General features: G+C 39.0%; 1 protein-coding gene across 3 annotated transcripts; it reads left to right on the plus strand.

Annotated features, from left to right (window-relative positions):
- The first annotated feature begins 5,088 nt into the window (after positions 1 to 5,088).
- LOC126821594 (uncharacterized) lies at positions 5,089 to 17,876 on the plus strand. Of its 3 annotated transcripts, none has more exons than XM_050550059.2 (7): positions 5,089 to 5,187; positions 9,594 to 10,273; positions 11,218 to 11,374; positions 12,955 to 13,040; positions 13,488 to 13,541; positions 13,921 to 14,142; positions 15,676 to 17,876. In XM_050550059.2, the coding sequence occupies exons 2-7, from the start codon at positions 9,620 to 9,622 to the stop codon at positions 15,715 to 15,717; spliced, it is 1,215 nt and encodes a 404-aa protein (XP_050406016.1). In that variant the 5' UTR covers positions 5,089 to 5,187; positions 9,594 to 9,619; the 3' UTR covers positions 15,718 to 17,876. The 3 variants fall into 3 exon arrangements, with proteins under 3 accessions (XP_050406016.1, XP_050406025.1, XP_050406007.1); XM_050550068.2 differs by having other exon boundaries at positions 9,618 to 10,273; XM_050550050.2 differs by lacking the exon at positions 5,089 to 5,187 and adding an exon at positions 5,472 to 5,568.
- Positions 17,877 to 20,833: the final 2,957 nt, after the last annotated feature.

Genomic DNA, 20,833 nt, shown 5'->3' on the forward strand with positions numbered 1-20,833 from the left:
TGTTAGCAGCCAGGTAGTCCATACTAAAACGGGCGGTATGCGGACGTGCATTATCCTGTTGGAAGTGCTGAAGTTGTGGGTGCGCTCGAAACATCGGAACAACAATTGGTTGCAAGACATCATCACGGTAGGCTACAGCATTAACGCGGCCCCTGCAAATGTGTAGGGCGGTCCGGTGATGAAATGTGAAGCCTCCCCACACCATTACACTTCCCCCACCCCATCGATTCGTTTCGAAGACGCAGCAGTCTGCAAGACGTTCCCCAAGACGTCTCCACACACGTTGACGGCCATCAGCGTGATAAAGATGAAAGCGACTCTCATCACTGAAGAGCACATTTTGCCAGTCTTCTCTTCTCCATGTCTGGTGTCCTTGAGCCCATATCAATCGCCGCTGACGGTGAGGATAGCTCCAACATAAGGTCGTCGTGCACGGAGTCCTACTTCTCTTGGACGACGTCTTACGGTGTTGGCACTTACTGGTCCTTGTCTTCCGACGACTGCTGCACCTGTTCGAGTCGCTGGGTGGAATCTGTCACGCAGATGAGTGACCCGGATGTAGCGGTCTTGAGCCTGGGTTGTAACGCGTTGTGGACCAGGACGTTGACGGTCACGTGTTGATCCAGTAACTCGAACACGTTCCACCAACCTTACAATAGTGGTCTGGAAATAACACGTGTAGACATCTCAGCCCTGGACATTCCCATGGCTTCATTCCGTTGATTTTCAGTAAGTCTCGGCATCTCTAGCTCGACTCCTTCACACGTCCAACAACAAAATACGACAGATTGACGTTTCACAGTTCATGTACTGCACATTAAGTTGAAAACATGCTTTTAAAGGGCTCACACACAATGCTGCACGTGAATATTGGATTTTTTTATGTGCATCTTATGCAATTTTTTTTTTGCACACGGGCCGATATTTTTTTGCGTTTGGGAGCATTGTGTGAAACAATAGTTCATAGTATTGCATAATATTATACATACAAAACCACCTAGTAATAAAATATTTGGGAAAAAAAAGTGATGCGTTTTCCATGGCGTTCAGTAGCATGCGTTTTTATTTTTAATAAACAAAATGTATCATTCTCTAGGTCAGGGACGAATGAGCGGACTCCTTTCATCGTGGAGCCACGGTGGCTAGGTAGTTAAGGCGCTGGCTCGCTAGCCTTGAGGTCGGGTGTTCGATCCCTGCATTGGCCGAGAGAGTTCATCCCGATTTTCCGACGTGGGTTCCCCTTGTCAGTGATGCAGGACAGAGGGCCTGACAAGGACAGCTGTCTAGTCCTTCGGATGAGACGAAAAACCGAGGTCCCGTGTAAACATTGGAATGCACGTTAAAGATCCCTTGGCAGTTGGAATTCGATATAAGAGTAGGCGATAGTGCCGCTGCCCGGGCAAAATTTCCCTCATAGCACACTGTATGGCGTATGTCCGTCTTCATTAGCCCAGTATAGGAGCAGAACAGTAGGACGTTAAACCCCATTTCATTTCATTTCATTTCATTTCCTTTCATCGCATGCATATGAAAGCCTATTGCGGCCATTTCAGAATCGCGAGAAGTCGAGAGCGAGAACACGAGGGAGCGAGAAGTCGAGGGCGAGAGAGCGAGAACACGAGGAAACAGGGCGAGAATGCGAGGATCTCGCCCCGAGAACGCGAAATTATTTTCACCTCGACTTCTCCGAGTTCTCGCTCCCTCGCCCCTCGACTTCTCGTTCCCTCGTGTTCTCGCCTTTGAACATCCTCGTGTTCTTGCACTCTCGCCCTCGACTTCTCGTTCCCTCATGTTCTCGCCTTTAAAAATCGTCGACTTCTCGCTCCCTCGCGTTCTCGCCTTTGAGTTAATCTCGTCCTCTCGTGTTCTCGCTCCCTCGCTTCGTCACTGCAATCTCGACTTCTCGTCTTCTCGCCTCGGAAGTGCAGTTTATGTGCATGTCCACTGACTACCGTATCGGCATTTATATTTCGACATGGATTCAAATAGACGGAATTGTTTGTAGTTCTAGAAAAGTTAATAGTCCTAAGCAATTTTAATTTCTTCTTGCACAGATAGGATTGTATTCTGTAATCGATTTTAAGTCTTCAGTCGAATCTTTCTTTGGTCTCTAACTTCATCAACGTTCATCGGGTTTTTTGATGCGTGGTCTTGTCAGTGCTGTAGGACGGAGATCCTGACAAGGGACAACGTATAGTCGTTCGATTGGGATTTTAAAAAAAAAACCCGAGGTCCCGTGTCGGGAATGAAGTTGGTTCTACTGTGGCTTAGTGAGTAGGACGATTGCTCCCCTAACTTCATCAAAGTGCATCGGGATTTTTCTAAAGATATCCACCCTTGTCAGTTGTGTAGGACGGAGGGCAACGGACAAAAAACGGGGTCCCGTGTACACATTGGCGTGTGGGAAGGGTTGGGTCCGTCATTGATTCAAGTGGCTCGGTTTCGATTTGCCGCTTGAATGTGACAATTATTAAGGTCGTCTGTCCAACCGTGTGTGTTTTCTCCCGATTCTCCAGGTTTCCGCCACTGCTAAAGACCCCTAAACGCAAGCAAATCATTGAAATAAAATTGTTAGTCTCGGAATGACCTGGTTTGTGTCGAGTTTATTTCTCTCCCTATCTCTTTTTCACACACATTGGCGTCCACGTACAAGAACCCTTTACCGTGGGAATTCGAAATAAGAGTAGGCCCTCGTAGCACACTGCATGGCGTATATTCGCTTTCATTAGCTCAGTTGGAGAAGAACAGTATGGTTTTTGGTAGCCAAATGGTTAACGCGTTCGCATTTGATCATAAGGACTGACATTGAATCAACTGACGGTATCGAGGTATTGATTCCTCGCTTGTACGTGACAAGGGGTGGGTCCCTGCCCAACCCTGTGGGTTTTCTCCGGATCCTCCGGTTTCCTCCTACTGTTAAAGACCCTTTAGGTGTTTTTTGATTTAGCGTGGACGTACCTTTGTTTACTGAAACCACGAACTTCACCTCGAATCCGGATTTCGAAAAATCAACAAAGAAGGCTCCTGAAAGTGTGCAGTCTAGTAGTTGATTTTTTTATATGCGTGCATGCATGCATGTATGCATGTATGTATGTATGTACGCTTCGTGGCCATGAGAACTTTGCGGTGATATCTATATAAATAAAATCAAAGTGTGTATGGGTGCATTTTCTCCAATCACGCTTCTTCGCCGGGCGAATTTGGACCCGTGTAATATTGAGCATGCTGCCACCAAAGCTGGTTTAAATACTTTTTGATGCACGTTCCCTTTTCTGTGTGCTCACTTTGTCTAGTGTGCGACATTTTAGTGTGTGTAAAGTCATGACTTAATGTGGTTATTTTTGACTAGTACTTATATTATGTATTTTAATACATAATTATGTCTTAAAACGTTATTTTCTAATACAAAGGTAACAATTATTATCGGTTTTTATTGACGTTCGAAATGAAATGAGAGGGGGGTGGGGATGAATGGTGTTGAACGTCCACTCGACAAATCAAGCAATTTCAGGATTAATAATTTGTTTGCGCGTAGCGGTCTTTTAACAGTTTTTTTTTGGGGGGGGGGGGGGACATGGAGAAAACCCTACACCTTGTCACATGTAATCGGGGGATCGAAACAGAGCCCCCCACCCCCCCACACACACAGGCCCCCACACACATTACCACCACGTCAATGTGTACACCTGACCTCGGTTTTTCATGCCATCCGAACGACATGCTGTCCCTAGGCCTTCCGTCCCACACCACTGACAAGGGGATACCTCGACAGAAAAGTTCCGACTACGCACTGAACCACCGCAGCTCCCATTTCATTTCGAATCTGGACACAGGACCTCGGTCATTTTTATCCCATCCTTCCTTCACCAGTGACAAGGGTAAACCCCTCCAGAAAAATTCCGATGATGAAATGAAATGAAATAGGGTCTAAGGTCCGACTGGTCTGCTCCGACTGGACTAATGAAGACGGACATACGCCATACAGTGTGCTATGAGGGAAATTGTGCCCGGGCAGCAGCACCAAGGCCTCTTCTTATATCGAATTCCAACGGCCAAGGGATCTTTTACGTACACGCCAATTTATAACCTCAGTTTTTTGCCCCATCCGAACAACTAGACAACTGTCCTTGCCAAGCCCTCCGTCCTGCACGACTGACAAGCGGAAACCACGTCGGAAAACCCCGGTGAACTTTCTCGGCCAATGCAGGGATCGAACACGTGACCTCCAGTTTAGTGAGCCAGCGTCTTACCCACTTAGCCACCGTTGCTCCGAACTTTAATGATGTTAGAGAGCAAACGTCCTACTCACTGAGTCACCCTAGCTCCCACTTCATTTCGATTCCGGACACGGGACCTCGTTTGTTAATGCCATCCGAACGACCATAAGTGGTCACTTGCCAGGTCTTTCCTCCTACACCACTGAAGAAAGAGAGCAAACGTCCAACTCACTGACCCACCGTAGCTCCTACTTCATTTAGATTCCGGACACGGGACCTCGGTTATTTTTATTCCATCCGAACGATTATACGTTGTCTCTTGCCAGGCTCTCCGTCCTACGCCACAGACAAGGGTAGACACGGGACCCCGTTTTTTGTCCCATCCGAACGACTACACGTTATCCGTTGCCAGGCTCCCCGTCTTCCGTCCTACAGAATACAATACTATCTGTGCAAGAAGAAATTAAAATTGTTTATGACTATTAAATAATAATTCCGTCTATTTGAATCCATGTCCAAATATAAATTCCGATACGGTAGTCAGTGGACATGCGCATAAACTGCATTTCCGAGGCGAGAACACGAGAAGTCGAGATTGTGACGAAGCGAGGGAGCGAGAACACGAGAGGACGAGCTTAATTCAAAGTCGAGGAATTTCAAAGGCGAGAATACGAGGGAGCGAGAAGTCGAGGGCGAGAGTGCAAGAACACGAGGATTTTCTCGCGGCGAGAAGTCGAGATTTTGAAATGGCCGCAATAGGCTTCCATACATTCATTTCTAAGTAAGAAAACTTCATTGACATATTTTCCCCGTTAATCATATACTTTAAAACCCATTTCTATAAATAGCACTTCACGTCACAATAACATAATGAAAGTGAAACTCACGTCACAATAACTTATGAAACATGTGAAGGAAACATTTCAGTTGGATTAAATTTGATGAAGAACGACTCAATTACCTAAAATAAGTAAGTACATATAAATGATTTCTTATTGAACTTATATACACAGCGTGTTATAATGATGTTACTATAGATTTGCGGTCCTAAGTCTCACTATACAGGAAAATCTTACTTCGGTGATATTTATTGTCTTAAATTATTCGTAAGTTTCGGGACAAGTACAGATCTTTATTTCAAATAATCCAGTGAATATGTATTAAAATGCGAACTAAGACCACCAAACTTTGCGGTAATGCCTGATGGGTATCGATCGTATCATAAGGGACCGGTATACTTTGTACTGGGCTAGAATGTTCTAGGATTTTTCAGTTCGCTTGCCTCGTCGTTCGGGTGGTATGAAAAGTTTGCTGTTGGGGCAAAAGTCTCCCTCGCATTTAACATATGACCGTAAGTAAACGAAATAATAGTCTATATTATATACAACGACCGAAGTAGTTTGTTAACGAAACACAATAAACCCTAATCCATTTCATTGAATAATAAACAGGTCGAACACGGAAGGTATATATTATGTGATAATAGTTTTATGTACATGTGTACAGGGGTAATGTTCCAAGTTCAGTTAGATACAGGATACAATCTTAAACTTGTAAGATAAGCTATGTATTCATTTTATTTGATAGTGTTGTATTACCCCATGATAAACTATATCTATATTAAAACACGATCGATCAATAGTTAACATACGTTCTGCCTTGTCTATAAATTTACCACACCAATAGCCTAATTAGGATTATTTACAAGATTTATATGAATTAAACTATTTTGCAATGAACTACACCCATGGCGTAATAGAGAATCTGGGGCCTTTGTTGAAGTGTGCCATGTTTGTTTATATTGATATTTGAAAGACTGGATGTTGGTTGGTCATTTATTTCCTCTTATTATATGGTGCTGGTCTGTTGGTACCTTTCAAGAATATGGTATAATAGGAGACAGTGTTGCATTGATTTTTTTATTATCGTCGTCACAGTCTGCCCGTCGCGTCCGTACGTCGTATCTGGAAACGAGAGAGAGAGAGTGGGAGAGAGAGAGAAATGAGGTTTAACGTCAACTCGACACAAATTAGGTAATTTCGGGACTAACATATGGTTTAATTTTATTTCAATAATTCGCTTGCTAGTAGTGGTCTTTGACAGTGGGGGGAAACCGGAGGACCCGGAGAAAACCCACGCGGTTGGACAGGCGACCCTACTCCTTGTCACATACAACCGGGAAATCGAAAGCACGCCAGTTGACTCAATGACAGACCTTATGATACAGCGCGCACGTGCTAACCATTCGGCCATCCACCCCCTGTCTGAAAACGAATAATTGGTGCCAGAATTATGACCATTGATCACTTTCATAAATCTCATGGATGCTCTAGAGGCTAAACTGTTTATCTGATTGTAAATTTGTACACATTGTTTATAATCGTGAGAAGAATGAGCCTAATGATATTAAGCGATTTTCGATGTTAATGTTATGAGACGATGAAGCCTATTTCCGAGCCAGAGTTATGGCCTTTGATCACTTGAAAACATCTTGTGGTCGCTCTAGAGACCAAAGTTATCACCCCATTGACTTTAAATGTATACAGTATTTAAAGTCATGAGGCGAAGAAGCCTAGCTGTCTATTTCAACGATTTGCGATAGTTGGTGTTGGACCCTTGATCTCTTTAAATAAATCGACACCGAATTGCATGGTATACGGAGAACCGGGTCGCTACCCCATAGCAATAGATATTAAAACTAGAGCTATAAGCTTTTGGGCTAAACTACTGACTGGTAAACCTTCTAAAATATCAATTATCATGTACAAACTAATATATGAGAGATTTCTTAATGGTAACGTTTCAAATCCTTGGTTAAAATTTGTAAAATCTATATTTTTGATGAATGTGGTTTAAGCTATATTTGGACAACATAAAACTTTGTAAATGTATCCTGGTTAAAACACACAGTAAAATTAATACTCAAAGATCAATTTAAGCAAAACTGGCACTCTGATATAAATAGTTTCCCTAAATGTATAAATTACAAATTATTTAAAAGCGAATTGAAATTTGAACCATATTTACATAATTTACATGGCAAATCAAGAAATCTCTTATGCAGATTTAGAACAGGTAACTTAAAACTACCTATAGAGACCGGTAGATGGCTTGGTATTCCAAGACAACAGAGAACCTGCAATATCTGCACACTTGAACTTATAGGTGACGAGTTTCATTATATATTCGAATGTCCAACCCTAAGTGAACACAGAATTAACTTAATTCCTAAAATATAATAAAATTTAGAAATATTATTTCATTTTATAACCTATTTAATAATTATAAATATAGTACTTTAAATAGTTTATGTAAATTTATATTTATTATTCAACAGACATTAAACTCCCTTTCAACACATTGGATATTATATTCATGTTATTATTATGTTACTCCCCCATCAACTTAACGCATTGTATATATATTCTTTATGTTATTATTATTATGTTATATTAATTAGATTACACTATTTTTTTTCTCTACGCTGTTTATTGTAACGGTTATTTGGACGCTCTAAGATAACCAAATGTATCACACTGTGTTTAAGGTCATGAGAAAACGAAGTACATGTAAATGTATATTCATTTCCAGTGGTTGCCGATAAAAACTGCAAAAGTTATGGCCTTCATTTTCAATAATATCCGATAAATAGAACCGTTAAATTCGTGATATGACATGTTGTGTATACTAGACGTTAGCATGGGGAAGAACTAGAAGCCAACATTTTATAATGATTTCTAATAATTACTTAAACATACATTATGCAAGAGCTAAATCTGCCTATTGCAAGTCTTTCTTTGGACCTTAAATGTTTTCTAAATTATTAATTAGACATTAATTAACTTGTCTAAACCCATAATCAACCCTCGATATCATCGCTAGCCTGTGATGTTTATTGGATTAGATTCCGATTTGCTGTTCGTCTTCCATTCATAATTTAATCATGAAATGGATAATCGAGACTATGTATTTTATCGTACTGACTTTAGTAATGATGATCGAGGCTAGGCCTAAAATTCAATCGCTAAAATCTCGGTTCAGAGTAGATCAATTTGACTGAAATTTTCAGCAAATTCCCTTTACATTATCTAGTTTTTATACGCCCACATTGAAATGTGGTCGTATATTGTCGTCGCCCCGTCCGTCCGTCGGTCCGTCGGTCCAGCGTCCACAATAGCTTGTGGACGCTCTAGAGGCCAAAGTTAATATCTGATTGACTTTAAATTTATACACAGTGTTTAAGGTCTTGAGACGAAGAAGCCTATTGATTTTCAGCGATTTCCGATTATTACTGCCAGAGTTATGGCCCTTGATCACTTTGAAAAATCTTGTGGACACTCTAGTGGCCAAAGTTAATATCCGATTGACCTAAAATTGATACACAGTGTTTAAGGTCATGAGACGAAGAAGCATATTAATTTTCAGCGATTTCCGATAATTACTGCCAAAGTTAATATCCGATTGACTTTAAATTTATACACAGTGTTTAAAGTCATGAGACAAAGAATCCTATTGATTTTCAATGATTTCCGATAATTACTGCCAAAGTTATGGCCCTTAATCACTTTGTGACGCTCTATAAAGGCTAAAGTTATCATCCGATTGACTTCAGATTGATACACAGAGTTTAAGATGTTGAGACGAACAAGTATATTGATTTTCAATGGATTTTTATTTCTTGAACAGCTAAATGTTTTGTATACAAAACGTTAGCATGGGGCAGAACTTTATACAAACAAACAAATTCTAATGGTTTTCTGATAATTACTTCATGAGTTGTTGGTCTTAATCAGATTTTAGTGTATTATAAATGTTTCATTACCGAAAAAAGTAAAAATATGCAACAACTCTTGTTGACTGCCCGGGCGATTTAGCTGTTGTGGGCGTGTGTTTCGTTGCCTGGCAACCTATCTTTAACTATTATAGTGAGAACTGTTAGCTCTTTATCTAATCCCCCATAACGTATCTTTAATGAGTTGTTACTTTTAATCAGATTTTAGTGTTTTGTAAATGTTTTCATTATTGACAAAAAAATATGCTACAACCCAAGTTGACTGCACGGACGACTTTGGTTCTGTAGACGTATGTTACGTTGCATTGCAAACTATGTGTTATTTAGAAAGAGGTAGTTGCTAGCCTCTGTGTCCATCTGTCTAATAGAAGATTCCATCATGTTTCAAAGTTTTGGTTAAACCAGGAACGATCTTACACGTAGCTTCTGACGGTATTGTTCTGCGCTTTTCAGTATTTTCGCATAGTCTTTCCATCACTGATACGATTGTTGTTAAGATACCTTACTCAAGTTCTAAATTATTGTCCGGTTTTCATCAAATAGCTACTATATATTGGACTAACAAGCCCTGTCGTTATTTTCAGACAAACTGTGTTTATATTTACTAGCAATGGCGGAAGGAGGAAACAATCACTACGAAGGAAGAAATAAAACAAGCAGTAGTTCGAGTGATAGTGAAAATGAGGATGCGGGTGCAATATTTACTTTTGAAGGTAGTGGGATAACCGCTAGCACCTCTGTGAACCCGCTAAGATTACAAAAGGCGCGAAAGGGAAAAAGTCGACCCAGAAAACTAAACACAAGATTAAAATCAAAAATGTCGATGCCTTGTGAAAAATCCCCTATTCTCGTGGAGGAGTTGGACGCACAAATGGCATATGACCTTCAAAAGCAATTGAATGAACTTGACAGTGAACATTTATTACTGCCTTATGGCCACTCAATTTATACAGAACCTGAAAGTCAAGACATATCTTTTACCGATTTCGTGATAGCTAAGGAGGTTGAGATTGAGGAGACTGCCATTCACGATCATATGGTGGCCGAAGAACTTCAAAGAGAATTGAGTAACGAAAAACCAGAAGAAGATTATGGGGGCGCCGAAGGACCAATGTTAAATACATTCAATATAAAACACGAATTGGAGCTTGGAGATCAGAAACTAGCGGAACAATTACAAATAAAATTGGACGAGGAGAGTGCTAAAAGTCTACAAGACAGAGATGAGCTATTGAGATTTCCAAGGAATCATATGAATAAAGACGTAAGTAAATCATCTGAATATCAACCAACTCACTAATAAATGTCACTGGATTCTAGAAAGGGATTATGGTAATGAAATCATTACCATATTTTAGTAGTTAAATCAATGAGTATTCTGGTTGCGCTCAATTGGTATGGTTGTTTTTGTTATTTTTTTTAAAAAGTAATATATTATGTGACAAGCATGCATAGTCTGTCGTACACTAAATGTTTACATCCCCTCACCCTATATTAAACACAATATTATTTCATCATATAATCTACGGATAATGACGTGTAGGTTGTGCAAATCTTGATTTGTGGCAGTTTATCAATTTCATGTCGATATACTCTACAAGCTACCTTTGCAACTTCGAATAACGATTTAACTGCCCGAGCGCCCCACATAAGAGGCTCATCCTGTTTGGTTTAGGTAAAAATAAAGTATTGAATTGGGTTGGTCCGATTCGATCAATTGCTATCCGATTTAATTTGCTATCCGATTTAATTTGCTATTCCATGTCAAATCTAGTGCACCAAAATGACAAATTAAATCTTATACACCGAAATAGGTGTTGCCCACTGTGAAATTTAAACTGTTACTTCCACTGGATGCACGTTTTAAAATTAATAGAGCGTCGAAAATGACGGCAAATGTAAAAGCGGTTGTAATGCCATAATGTTCAATGCACATTGGAGACGGTGGCATTTTCTTTCATCACTAGATTTGTTATGGAATGATGACCCTTTCGTTTGCACACCGTCGAGAGCTGAAACACAATCAGTATATCTCAACATGTGCTCATTATATAGACAGATGCTAACATGAAACCTGATTAAATCAACAATTTTTTTTTTTTTAACTCAAAAGAAAAGGAAGTGGAGGTATTAATTCTTGATATTTTAGGTCATGTTTATGGTTGTCGTTAAAATAATTTCACACTACATGGATCATACTTGTTTTAGGTAAGAAATCCCGAGTATAATGGAATTGGATCAAGAATTGGTGTGTTCAATGGTCTCTTTTATGGCATTTCAAATACCCCACCAAGACCCCATCCAGTGTTTGCGCATCGCCCGCAAGGACTCAATTTTAGACAGATACAGACTCCATATAGAAACGGTATGTTGTTGACAATACGGATATTTTATTGTCCCCCGCCTTTCGAAGAAAGCATTTTGATTGCTCGATGCTTTATAAAAAAAGACAAATGAGTGAGAGAGGTAAAACTTTGTGCATGTAGTTTCACCACATCAATGGCATAACTAAGTGCGATGATAAGAATTTTCTGTTTAGGGTTAGTAGCGATTTGATTGGTCAAGACTTCGGAACATAACAACTCTGCTTTTAATGGCGGTAGAATGTTCAAACTTGATGTTGATGTTCATTAGGTAAATGCCTTGACGGAATTCAATGATTAACATTTTCCGCTAAGGCTAAGCAGGGCTAAGCAATTTGATTGGTCGATGCTTTCAGACACGATAAGCAATTTGATTGGTTGAGACTTTGAAACAAGATAAATTTGATTCTATTTGAAGGAGAGTGATGAAACTTAGTGTATAGTTAGGACTATGTATTGTAAGCAATGACAAATGTGCAATTAATTAATATGCGTCATCTCTTTATTTTGGGCTTGCGGCGGGGACATCAGCCTCGCTGTTGGTTTGTTCTTTTAAATAATTAATTATTGCCTTGCGTCAGTCAAAATTATTCCAAGAAAGTTGCATGGCGAACGGTATAACACTGCAAGTTATTGGCCCTGTCATGACAACCTGCAAAGTGTTACAGAAAGAGAAGGCACGAATCAGTCGTCTGAATCACATGATTTATATAAAGCACTGCTTATGTTGGCATATAATGTATTTAACGACGTGGGTAGTGGTTTCGTGGAGGCGTTATACCTTTTTTGAGGAAGTGGAAAGTCGTTTCTGAATCCTATCATTATTAAAACGTATATGTCTGTGTTGTGCATTTTTGTAGTCTTCAATTATATACAACACTAAGCTCTCTCGCAGTTTGTTGCGATGGCGCCATATTTATAGCTTAGGTACTGGTAATAAAGGTCAACATGGATTTAATATGTCAGTAGCCGATCATGGATCTCATATGTTAGGATGAATCGGTTATTTATGGACTTCTAAGAGGTGAAAATATTCAAACAAATGTTAGCCACGAAATTATGTCATTCTAACGTGATCAAACAGAGTATTACCCCAGTCAAAAACATACTTTTTCCGGCGTGATTCGCCCTTGTCGGTGATGCAGGACGGAGGGCCTAACAAGGACAGCTGTCTAGTCCTTCAGATGAGACGAAAAACCGAGGTCCCGTGTATACATTAGAATGCGCGTAAAAGATCCCTTGGCAGTTGGAATTCGATATAAGAGTAGGCGATAGTGCCGCTGCCTGGGTAAAAGTTCCCTCATAGCACACTGTATGGCGTATGCCCGTCTTCATTAGCCCAGCATAGGAGCAGAACAGTAGGACGTTAAACTCCATTTCATTTCATTTCATTTTCAAAAACATACTTATCTTGTTGAGAAACTCTTCGAAATATGTTCCAGACATCTGAAATTTTTAATTGTATAATCATTATAATTTATCACCTAATTTATTGCATTTTATTAAGCACCCAATGGCCGATGGTGGTAACATCTCGCCGAACACTGATGATTTCTGACATTACCATGTACTTTGATTGTAGATTCGCCCCGTCGACCGAATGTAAGTCGAATATATGTACCAGAACAAAGGGATATAACTCATCTTGGTGCTTTTAATAATATTCCCGTAAGTGAAAGCTAGTGTAACTATTTTAACAGTATCAATACAATGACATAGTGAGCTTATATAATCATGGAAGCTTTTAAAAGACATCTGATATATTTCAAGGACTTGTATAACCATAAAATCTGTTGAACTTGTATTCTAATGTAAATTCATCTATAATTTAGGGTTATTATTTCAGCAGTGCGCTGTGCTAAATATCATATAAGGACTTTGTCGTGGGTTCGATATGCTGGTATTTTCGTCTCCCCCATCCCCCGAATTAGGAAATAACGGTTCAACATAGTAGTTTCGAAGTATTTATGAACCCAAAACATTACACCCCAGTTCTATTCCTTAATTTATTTTAAAGTTGTTTCTGGTAACGTTGAATTATACTACATTTAATGTGATAAATATTTACAATAATTTTTAAATTATTCATCTTTGGTATGATATATATTATATTAGGATATATTTAGAAGACTGAATCAACCGGCGAATCCAGATCACATGACACATGAGGTATGTCGTAGGTTTATCTATAACGGTTTGTCTACATTAAGCAAAGGTATAACGATGTATTTTGAGAAACTATACAAAGTGTAGGATTAACCTTTCAACAAAAGTAGCAATATCTGTTATGGGCCATATTCAATTATTTTTTTATAATAAAACCGCGTATTAGGCCCTGATGAACATTCTTGATCGCCCAATGTGATACATGGTGATTAGATAATTAAAAGAATTCGATTTCTCAATGCAAACTTAAAAATATACGTTATATAAAGATTTAATTCTTTCATGGGCATAATAACTTACATAAAATTGTATAACGAAACGAATACAATTAAATGTTTAATCCTATTGTGCATGTGGTTCATAATTATGTCTATCATTGAAGGAATTGCTGGAGTTGGAGGAACAGATGGGTGAGGTTCAAATAGGAATGACTAAAAGTAAAATACAAAACCTATCGCAGTATAAATTCAGCCCGTCCTTATTAATGAAGGGAGATAACTCAACATGCACTATATGTATGGACTTACTCCTAAAAGACGAAACAGTTCGAGTATTGAAATGTAAACACATTTATCATGTGAAGTGCATAGATCCATGGTTACAGGTATGTTCTTTGTCATACCGATATAAAGTTTCCTTGGTCATAATATTTAATCATCTCTTGAAATGACATAACTGAAATAATGATGGTACAGATTCCACATCTGAACATTATTCACTTATAATTTCGACTTACAAAGATTGTCATGCATAGGACAGAGGGTTTTCCTTTTGTTTCCGTACCCTTCGTACAATATTTCATTGTAACTGAGATTATGTGGCTGGACAAAAATGATCTCGCTTCATGGCTATGAATTCGAGTCAACATAATAGTAAGTACAGAAGGACCGCACCACATACAAAACAAATTCTACGTACAGCCTACTAGAACGATCACGTGGACCTTTCTGTGTCTATTTCCCATCTTGTGATGTTGTTAGGTTTCACAGCATTTTAGTCCAATCAATTTCTAAAAAAAAGGGGGTCAACCCCAAAATTGCAAGAAAAGGTTTATTGATGATTTTTAGTAGGGTTGGGTGTACTGAATGACGTCCTAAAAGTTTACCAAAATTTGAGTACCCTAAAGCTCCCAATTAAGTTGTCAGGGTAAAGCTTTTATATGGCGTGGTTTTCCTAGATGTCCAGTGCTCTCTTGAACTATTTTCGGGGATATCATTACCCCAGAAACATGCTACACATAATCCAAATTTATAAAGGGGCATAACTGCAATGATTTATCATAAAATGGCAATTTTGGTCTCTAAATTAATGCTTTTGGCGCCATTCTTTCATTTAAAGATATATGCCCAGTAGTGTTAAGTGTTTCCTTATACCATTTTAGGGGAACCCCATACCCCAAGACATATTGACGCGAACCCAAATTTACGTATATTCGTAGCTCTGCACTTCTTCGTCACTTTTTGGCATATTTGGTATAATGTACATGTTTTGGGGTCCCTACCCCCAATAACTTGATAAATACTTTTCTGGGAAAGTATCTTTCATAGGGTCTTAAAACCCAACCGTTTAGATTTTTCGTGTACATTGGTTATGCAAATGTCAACCATCTTGGATTTTACCGCTTTAAAGGACTATGCCTAACAACATATATATTCAAATGAAAGAATGGCCACAAAAACATTAATTTACATATTAATATTACTCTTTTTGGGTCTTAAACCAAAGATTTAAGATTTTCTTGCACGTTGATTTGGCGAATGTCGTCCATTTTGGATTTTACTTAATTTTATCGCTTTAAGGAACCAGTAAACAGTACTGGCTATATCTTCAAATGTACGAATGGTCCCAAAAGCATTAATTTATATGTTCATAATACATTTATAGGGTCCTAGACCAACAGTTTAGGATGCTCTTGTACACTGATAAGGCAAATGTCGGACATCTTGGATTTTACCGCTTTGAGGTGCACATTTTGTTTTAATTTTTTTTTGCTTTTATAAAGTATACCTAAATAAACACAAAAATGCATAAGAACGTTTTCTTACAATTTTGGGGGGTTAAAATCATAAATTGGCTGGACTATTTATGCAATATGTTGTATTGTGCATTATATCTTTTATTTTTTACTTTGTTGTAGAAAAAGGCTGAGTGTCCTGTATGTAGGGAAAGTCTGAAATGAAAACCCATAGATGAATTTAATTTATGTGCACTTGGACTATGTGGCTGTCCTATCTACAATTTATTTTGTTTTTATATCAATTAAACTGAATGGCATTAACTATTGTTAGGAATCGAGTCTGTAATTCAACGAACGAATAACCAAAACCATACTATTTGACAGGAAACAAACTTATTGAAACTGTGAATAAATGTTATTTTATCATTAATGCGGTTATGATTTCTATCCTTTGTCTGTGATTTTTGATTATGCCTTTATGAATGTTGTTGGAAGTGGTGCTTAACTATACACGCTATCTACTACGGGATTTTACAACTGATTCACATCCGTATCGCGGGTGAATACCTACCTGGGTTTGCCTGGTACCTTATTTATGTTTTAAGTTTAAAGGAGCTAAGCCGCTAATCAGCGTTCGCCCTGTTAACACCTGCAGCTCCAGTGATCCAGTGTTCCAGTTATCCAGTGTTCCAGTTATCCAGTCTTCCAGTTATCCAGTCTCCAGTATTCCAGTATTCTATTCATCATGAACCCTCTAGTAAAAACATACGAAGTTCCCGAAGAAGAGACCAGCAGGGTGTCCTACCACGTGGCGGTCAGCAGCACGGATAGATTGACCGACAGGGGAATCTTGAAGTGCCTGGTCGACCTGCTCGGCAAGTGGGAAGACATCCTGACCATCTATCAAAAAGAAGAAGAATGGCATATACATGTGAGAACAAAAGAAGTCAAAACCAAATTACTTGAGAAAGAAAGCCACGCCCACATGGGGATAAACTACAGATTCCATAAACGCTTTTCGAAAGTACTGACCCTCACTGTGTATGACTTTCCAGTATCCTACTCGGACGAATACTTTCAAACTATCATGAATGATATCGGGTATGTCAGAACATTTAAAGATCATCGACTGCCAGGCACGAACGTATATAAGAGAGATAGAGAAGTAGAATTAGAAATCAAGACTGAGAAAATAAAAGCCATACCCCAAATAATTATACTAAAAGCCCATTACGGGGACGCCAGCGTAAGAATTCTAACCCCAAGCCAACCTTCTCCATGCTTCCGATGTGAGAAGTTTGGCCACTCACGTAAGGAGTGCCCTCTCCGAGGCCCAGAGAAGAAAATAAAACAGACAGTACAGCCTTCAGTTCCAGCAGTAAAGAAATCCGTCGAGAACAGTACAGCAGTAACCCAGTCTCCGCCAGTTGAACCCAAAGCACCAAAAAGACGAAGAGAGGATGGAGCTAGATCATCAACATCGGAAACATCAGACTTCAAGTTCACCAAACCGAGACCCCCTCCAATAAAGATAAACGAAAACAGTATCGAAAAAGAGTGCAGCTACCATCCCTCAACTTCAACACCTTACGACGCCAGCTTCGATTGGAATATTCACAGTATCGTCAGTAACCATAGTACGTTCGACTAAGGAAAAAAAAAAAATATATATATATATATATATATAACACGTGATTGTCTGCGATATCACCTCGGTGGAAGCGGGCGTAAAATACAACTAACTCACACAAGTCGCTAATATTTGGGATCTACAAATTGACAAAAATGGGTCGCAACATATATAATAATGTAATATGAATATATATAAACTCATTTAGATTCTTATTCGTTTCTGCATTTACTCTAATTTCTAATCAATTATTTTCAGCGAAATACGCCAGAAGTCTCAATCGAATGGCAATCTCTAGCGTCTTGTTATTCCAGTCTACACCGATAGTATTTATTGCGCATGCTTTCCAGATAAGAACACGCCGTCACCGTTTGGCATGGAATATGTCTAGCCTCGTTCTTCGAGTCCATTGTTACACATGACGCTGAAACGCATTATGGTACACGATTCGTGTACCGATGGTAAAATGTTTATTTGTCTTAAATATTGGATATCAGAAGCCCATCTTTTCCCGGTAAGATCACAACATTAATGTTGATTTAAATTGACAAATAATTTGTGTTTTCAATGTCGAAGACTTTGGATGAAAATGAGTTAGAGACTTAGCTACTTTAAAAAAAGTGACCTTATATACAGGTAGCTTTGATGGGTTTATTTGGTAAACTGATCTGATTATAATAATAAGTAAACATAAATATATGTAAATAAATAAGAAATGCAACATCGAATTAAAGATTTTACTAATAAGGAACAGTTGTTCTAGCAGGATGTTTCGTAAGAGTAAAAAAAGTGAAGCGACAAAAATAAATAAATTTTCGCGTGTTAGGAAGTGGGTGTCATGTTTTCATAGTCTCGTTTGGGAAGGTCACATAGTAATAATTAGCCACCAAGATAAAATTGTTACAGAAACTAATCAGATCCCCAAATACCCGTACTTCGATTCCTGGGGTAATACGCTTTCGTTATCAATCAATGGCATGTCGATGCAATCCATTACCGTCATATATTTACCAAACCATTTTCGAATCTGATTTAGGAAATATTTCATACGGCTTCTACACAATATTTATTTATCGGGAATGATTGGGGTGCCCAGGTCTGGTCTGTTCGTTTATCAACGAAAATAATATAGATCCCGACTATGACAAATAACTCAGATTAGTTTTGGAGTAAAATGTCCGATTTATAAAGTGAACAGTTCTTACAGTGCGCGTAGCGGCACAGTTATCCCTTAATAGCGCCACGCTGGCTCAGTGGAAAGTGCGCTGGTCCACTAACCAGGAATGAAATGGGGTTTAAGTGCACCAATCAGACTAATGAAGACAGGCGCTCAACCGCGGGTCCCGGGTTGAATCCCGATATTGGCCGATAGTGTTTCCATGCACAGTCTCATTTCCCATTGACAGTAGCGCAGGGTGGAAGACATGGAGGGGAACATCGTCTAATTTATCGGATAGGACAAAAAAACATGATCATGTGTATATGCCTTTAATACTAGGGCGCCAGAATAGCCGTGGAAAAGGGGACTGGCGGCGGGGTACAGGGTAATTTAATATTACTTGTTAAAAGGAACGGACATGAGCGGTCAGAGAACATCGTCCGTTCTAAGAACTACGCCAATTCCTGCTTTTTCGGTGTTTACTGCCATTAGAGGCATACGAAAATATGTTAAAAGGCATTGTTCTTGGAAAACACATTAAAGGGGATAACTTCAGGACAATAAAAACGAATCCTGGTTGTTATTTCAGTGCATGAACATTCACATTGACCGTAAACTCACTAGGATAGGGGATGCGGGATGGCTAGGAACAGTGTCTAGACATTCGGTTGGGACGAAAACTGAGGCCCCAAGTACACGGTGATGTGCACTTAAAATAACGCATGACAGTTTGTATTCAATTGCTGTTCGGGCAATATTCCCCTCAACGCAGATACACCCCCGTCTTCATTAGCCCCGTTGGTGAGAATAAGTAAACCCCATTTCCTTTATTCATTCTAATGCTAGGTTCCCACTGTCACGATTCGTGCTACGATTGAAATCGTGGTGTTAATCATGGAGTAATCGTGGTGGTCCTATCGGGTCTTATCATATATTTATAATAATACTGAGGTCAGTCGACAGTCTTAGCAATCGTGTTGGTCGTATCGAAACCTATCTGCGCGTACAAGATCGTGAACTCAATAGGGACATTCCTATTGTAACGCATCGCACGACAGTGGGAACCTAGCATAAACTAACTCAATAATCAACATACATAGACTAGACCAGGGTGGGGGGGGGGTATTTTGACATGCAAAATGAAATGAAATGAAATGGGGTTTAACGTCCTACTGTTCTGCTCCTAACCTGGGCTAATGAAGACGGGCATACGCCATACAGTGTTTCAATGAGGGAAATTTTGCCCGGGCAGCGGCACTATCGCCTACTCTTATATCGAATTCCAACTGCCAAGGGATCTTTTACGTGCATTCCAATGTATACACCGGACCTCGGTTTTTCGTCTCATCCGAATGACTAGACAGCTGTCCTTGTCAGGCCCTCCGTCCTGCATCACTGACATGGGGAAACCACGCCGGAAAATCTGGATGAACTTTCTCGGCCAATGCAGGGATCGAATACCCGACCTCCAGGCTAGCGAGCCAGGGTCTTACCCACTTAGCCACGTGATCCCCCATTTTGACATGCGATATTTGGTTAAGCATTACTGCGAGTTAAACACCGTGCACTTTGTGACATAAGTACCTGTAGATTTACTTGCGGCGTTTATCGATTGTTATGACTAATACAGATGGCGCAGTATGTATGCTGAACTCATTTGGCCACAGTACACAATTAATTTCTCCATTGACTCTAATGTACAGCGGTGCATCTAAGTTCCACGGGAATTTGTTCTAAAATTTAAAAATCTCGATTTTTAATGGCCATATTATAGTTCTTGGGAAAAAAATTGACAAATTGCAAAAAACCGCATTTTCTTTTTGCAGGAATAATTATTTTTGTCATGAAAAATGTACAAAGTATAGTATTTTTCATAATGACAATAATTTTCACTTTTAAGAGAGCCAGGCAGGCAAGGAATATATTTTTAGAAACATTGAACAGTATGCAAACGGCCAAATATGGTATTTTTTTTTTTTATCAAGGCTTGTTTTAAACCATATTCATATTTATTGCAAGTAATTTGCTTTCTATGTTTAGCCAGGGATTGCAAAACAAATTCCTTTGGTAATGTTAGTTCTGCATCCAAAAATTAGATTGATTCAGTCAGTAACATGTTTAGGGGGTAGTGATACATGTTTCAGTATAGATCTCTAATATTACAATCAATGCAACTGGTTTGTGATTTTTCTGATTGCATATTGTCTAAAGTTTCTACAAATGCATTCCTTGCCAGTCTGGTATCTAAAAGGTGGACAAATATTGTATTTTATGGTTTTTTTCTATGCAGTTTGGTTGTAACTTGTCCAATTTTTTCACAGGACTCAAATATTGCCTTTGATAAGAAAGATTTTTAAATTATAGCACAAAAAGCCCATTGATCTGAGATGAACATAAAGCAGAATGTATGATATACAGGCCATGATTTTTGCAGTTATTCATTGATTTTGATTTACTTTCACCGGCATGTTGCCAGAATACATACATGTAAAGCAATTAAAAAGGCCTTTAGCTGATACCTGAAGTTTTACCCCTATACAGGGCACAGG

This window comes from Patella vulgata, chromosome 1 (assembly GCF_932274485.2).
Source record: "Patella vulgata chromosome 1, xgPatVulg1.2, whole genome shotgun sequence".
Lineage (NCBI taxonomy): Eukaryota > Metazoa > Mollusca > Gastropoda > Patellidae > Patella > Patella vulgata.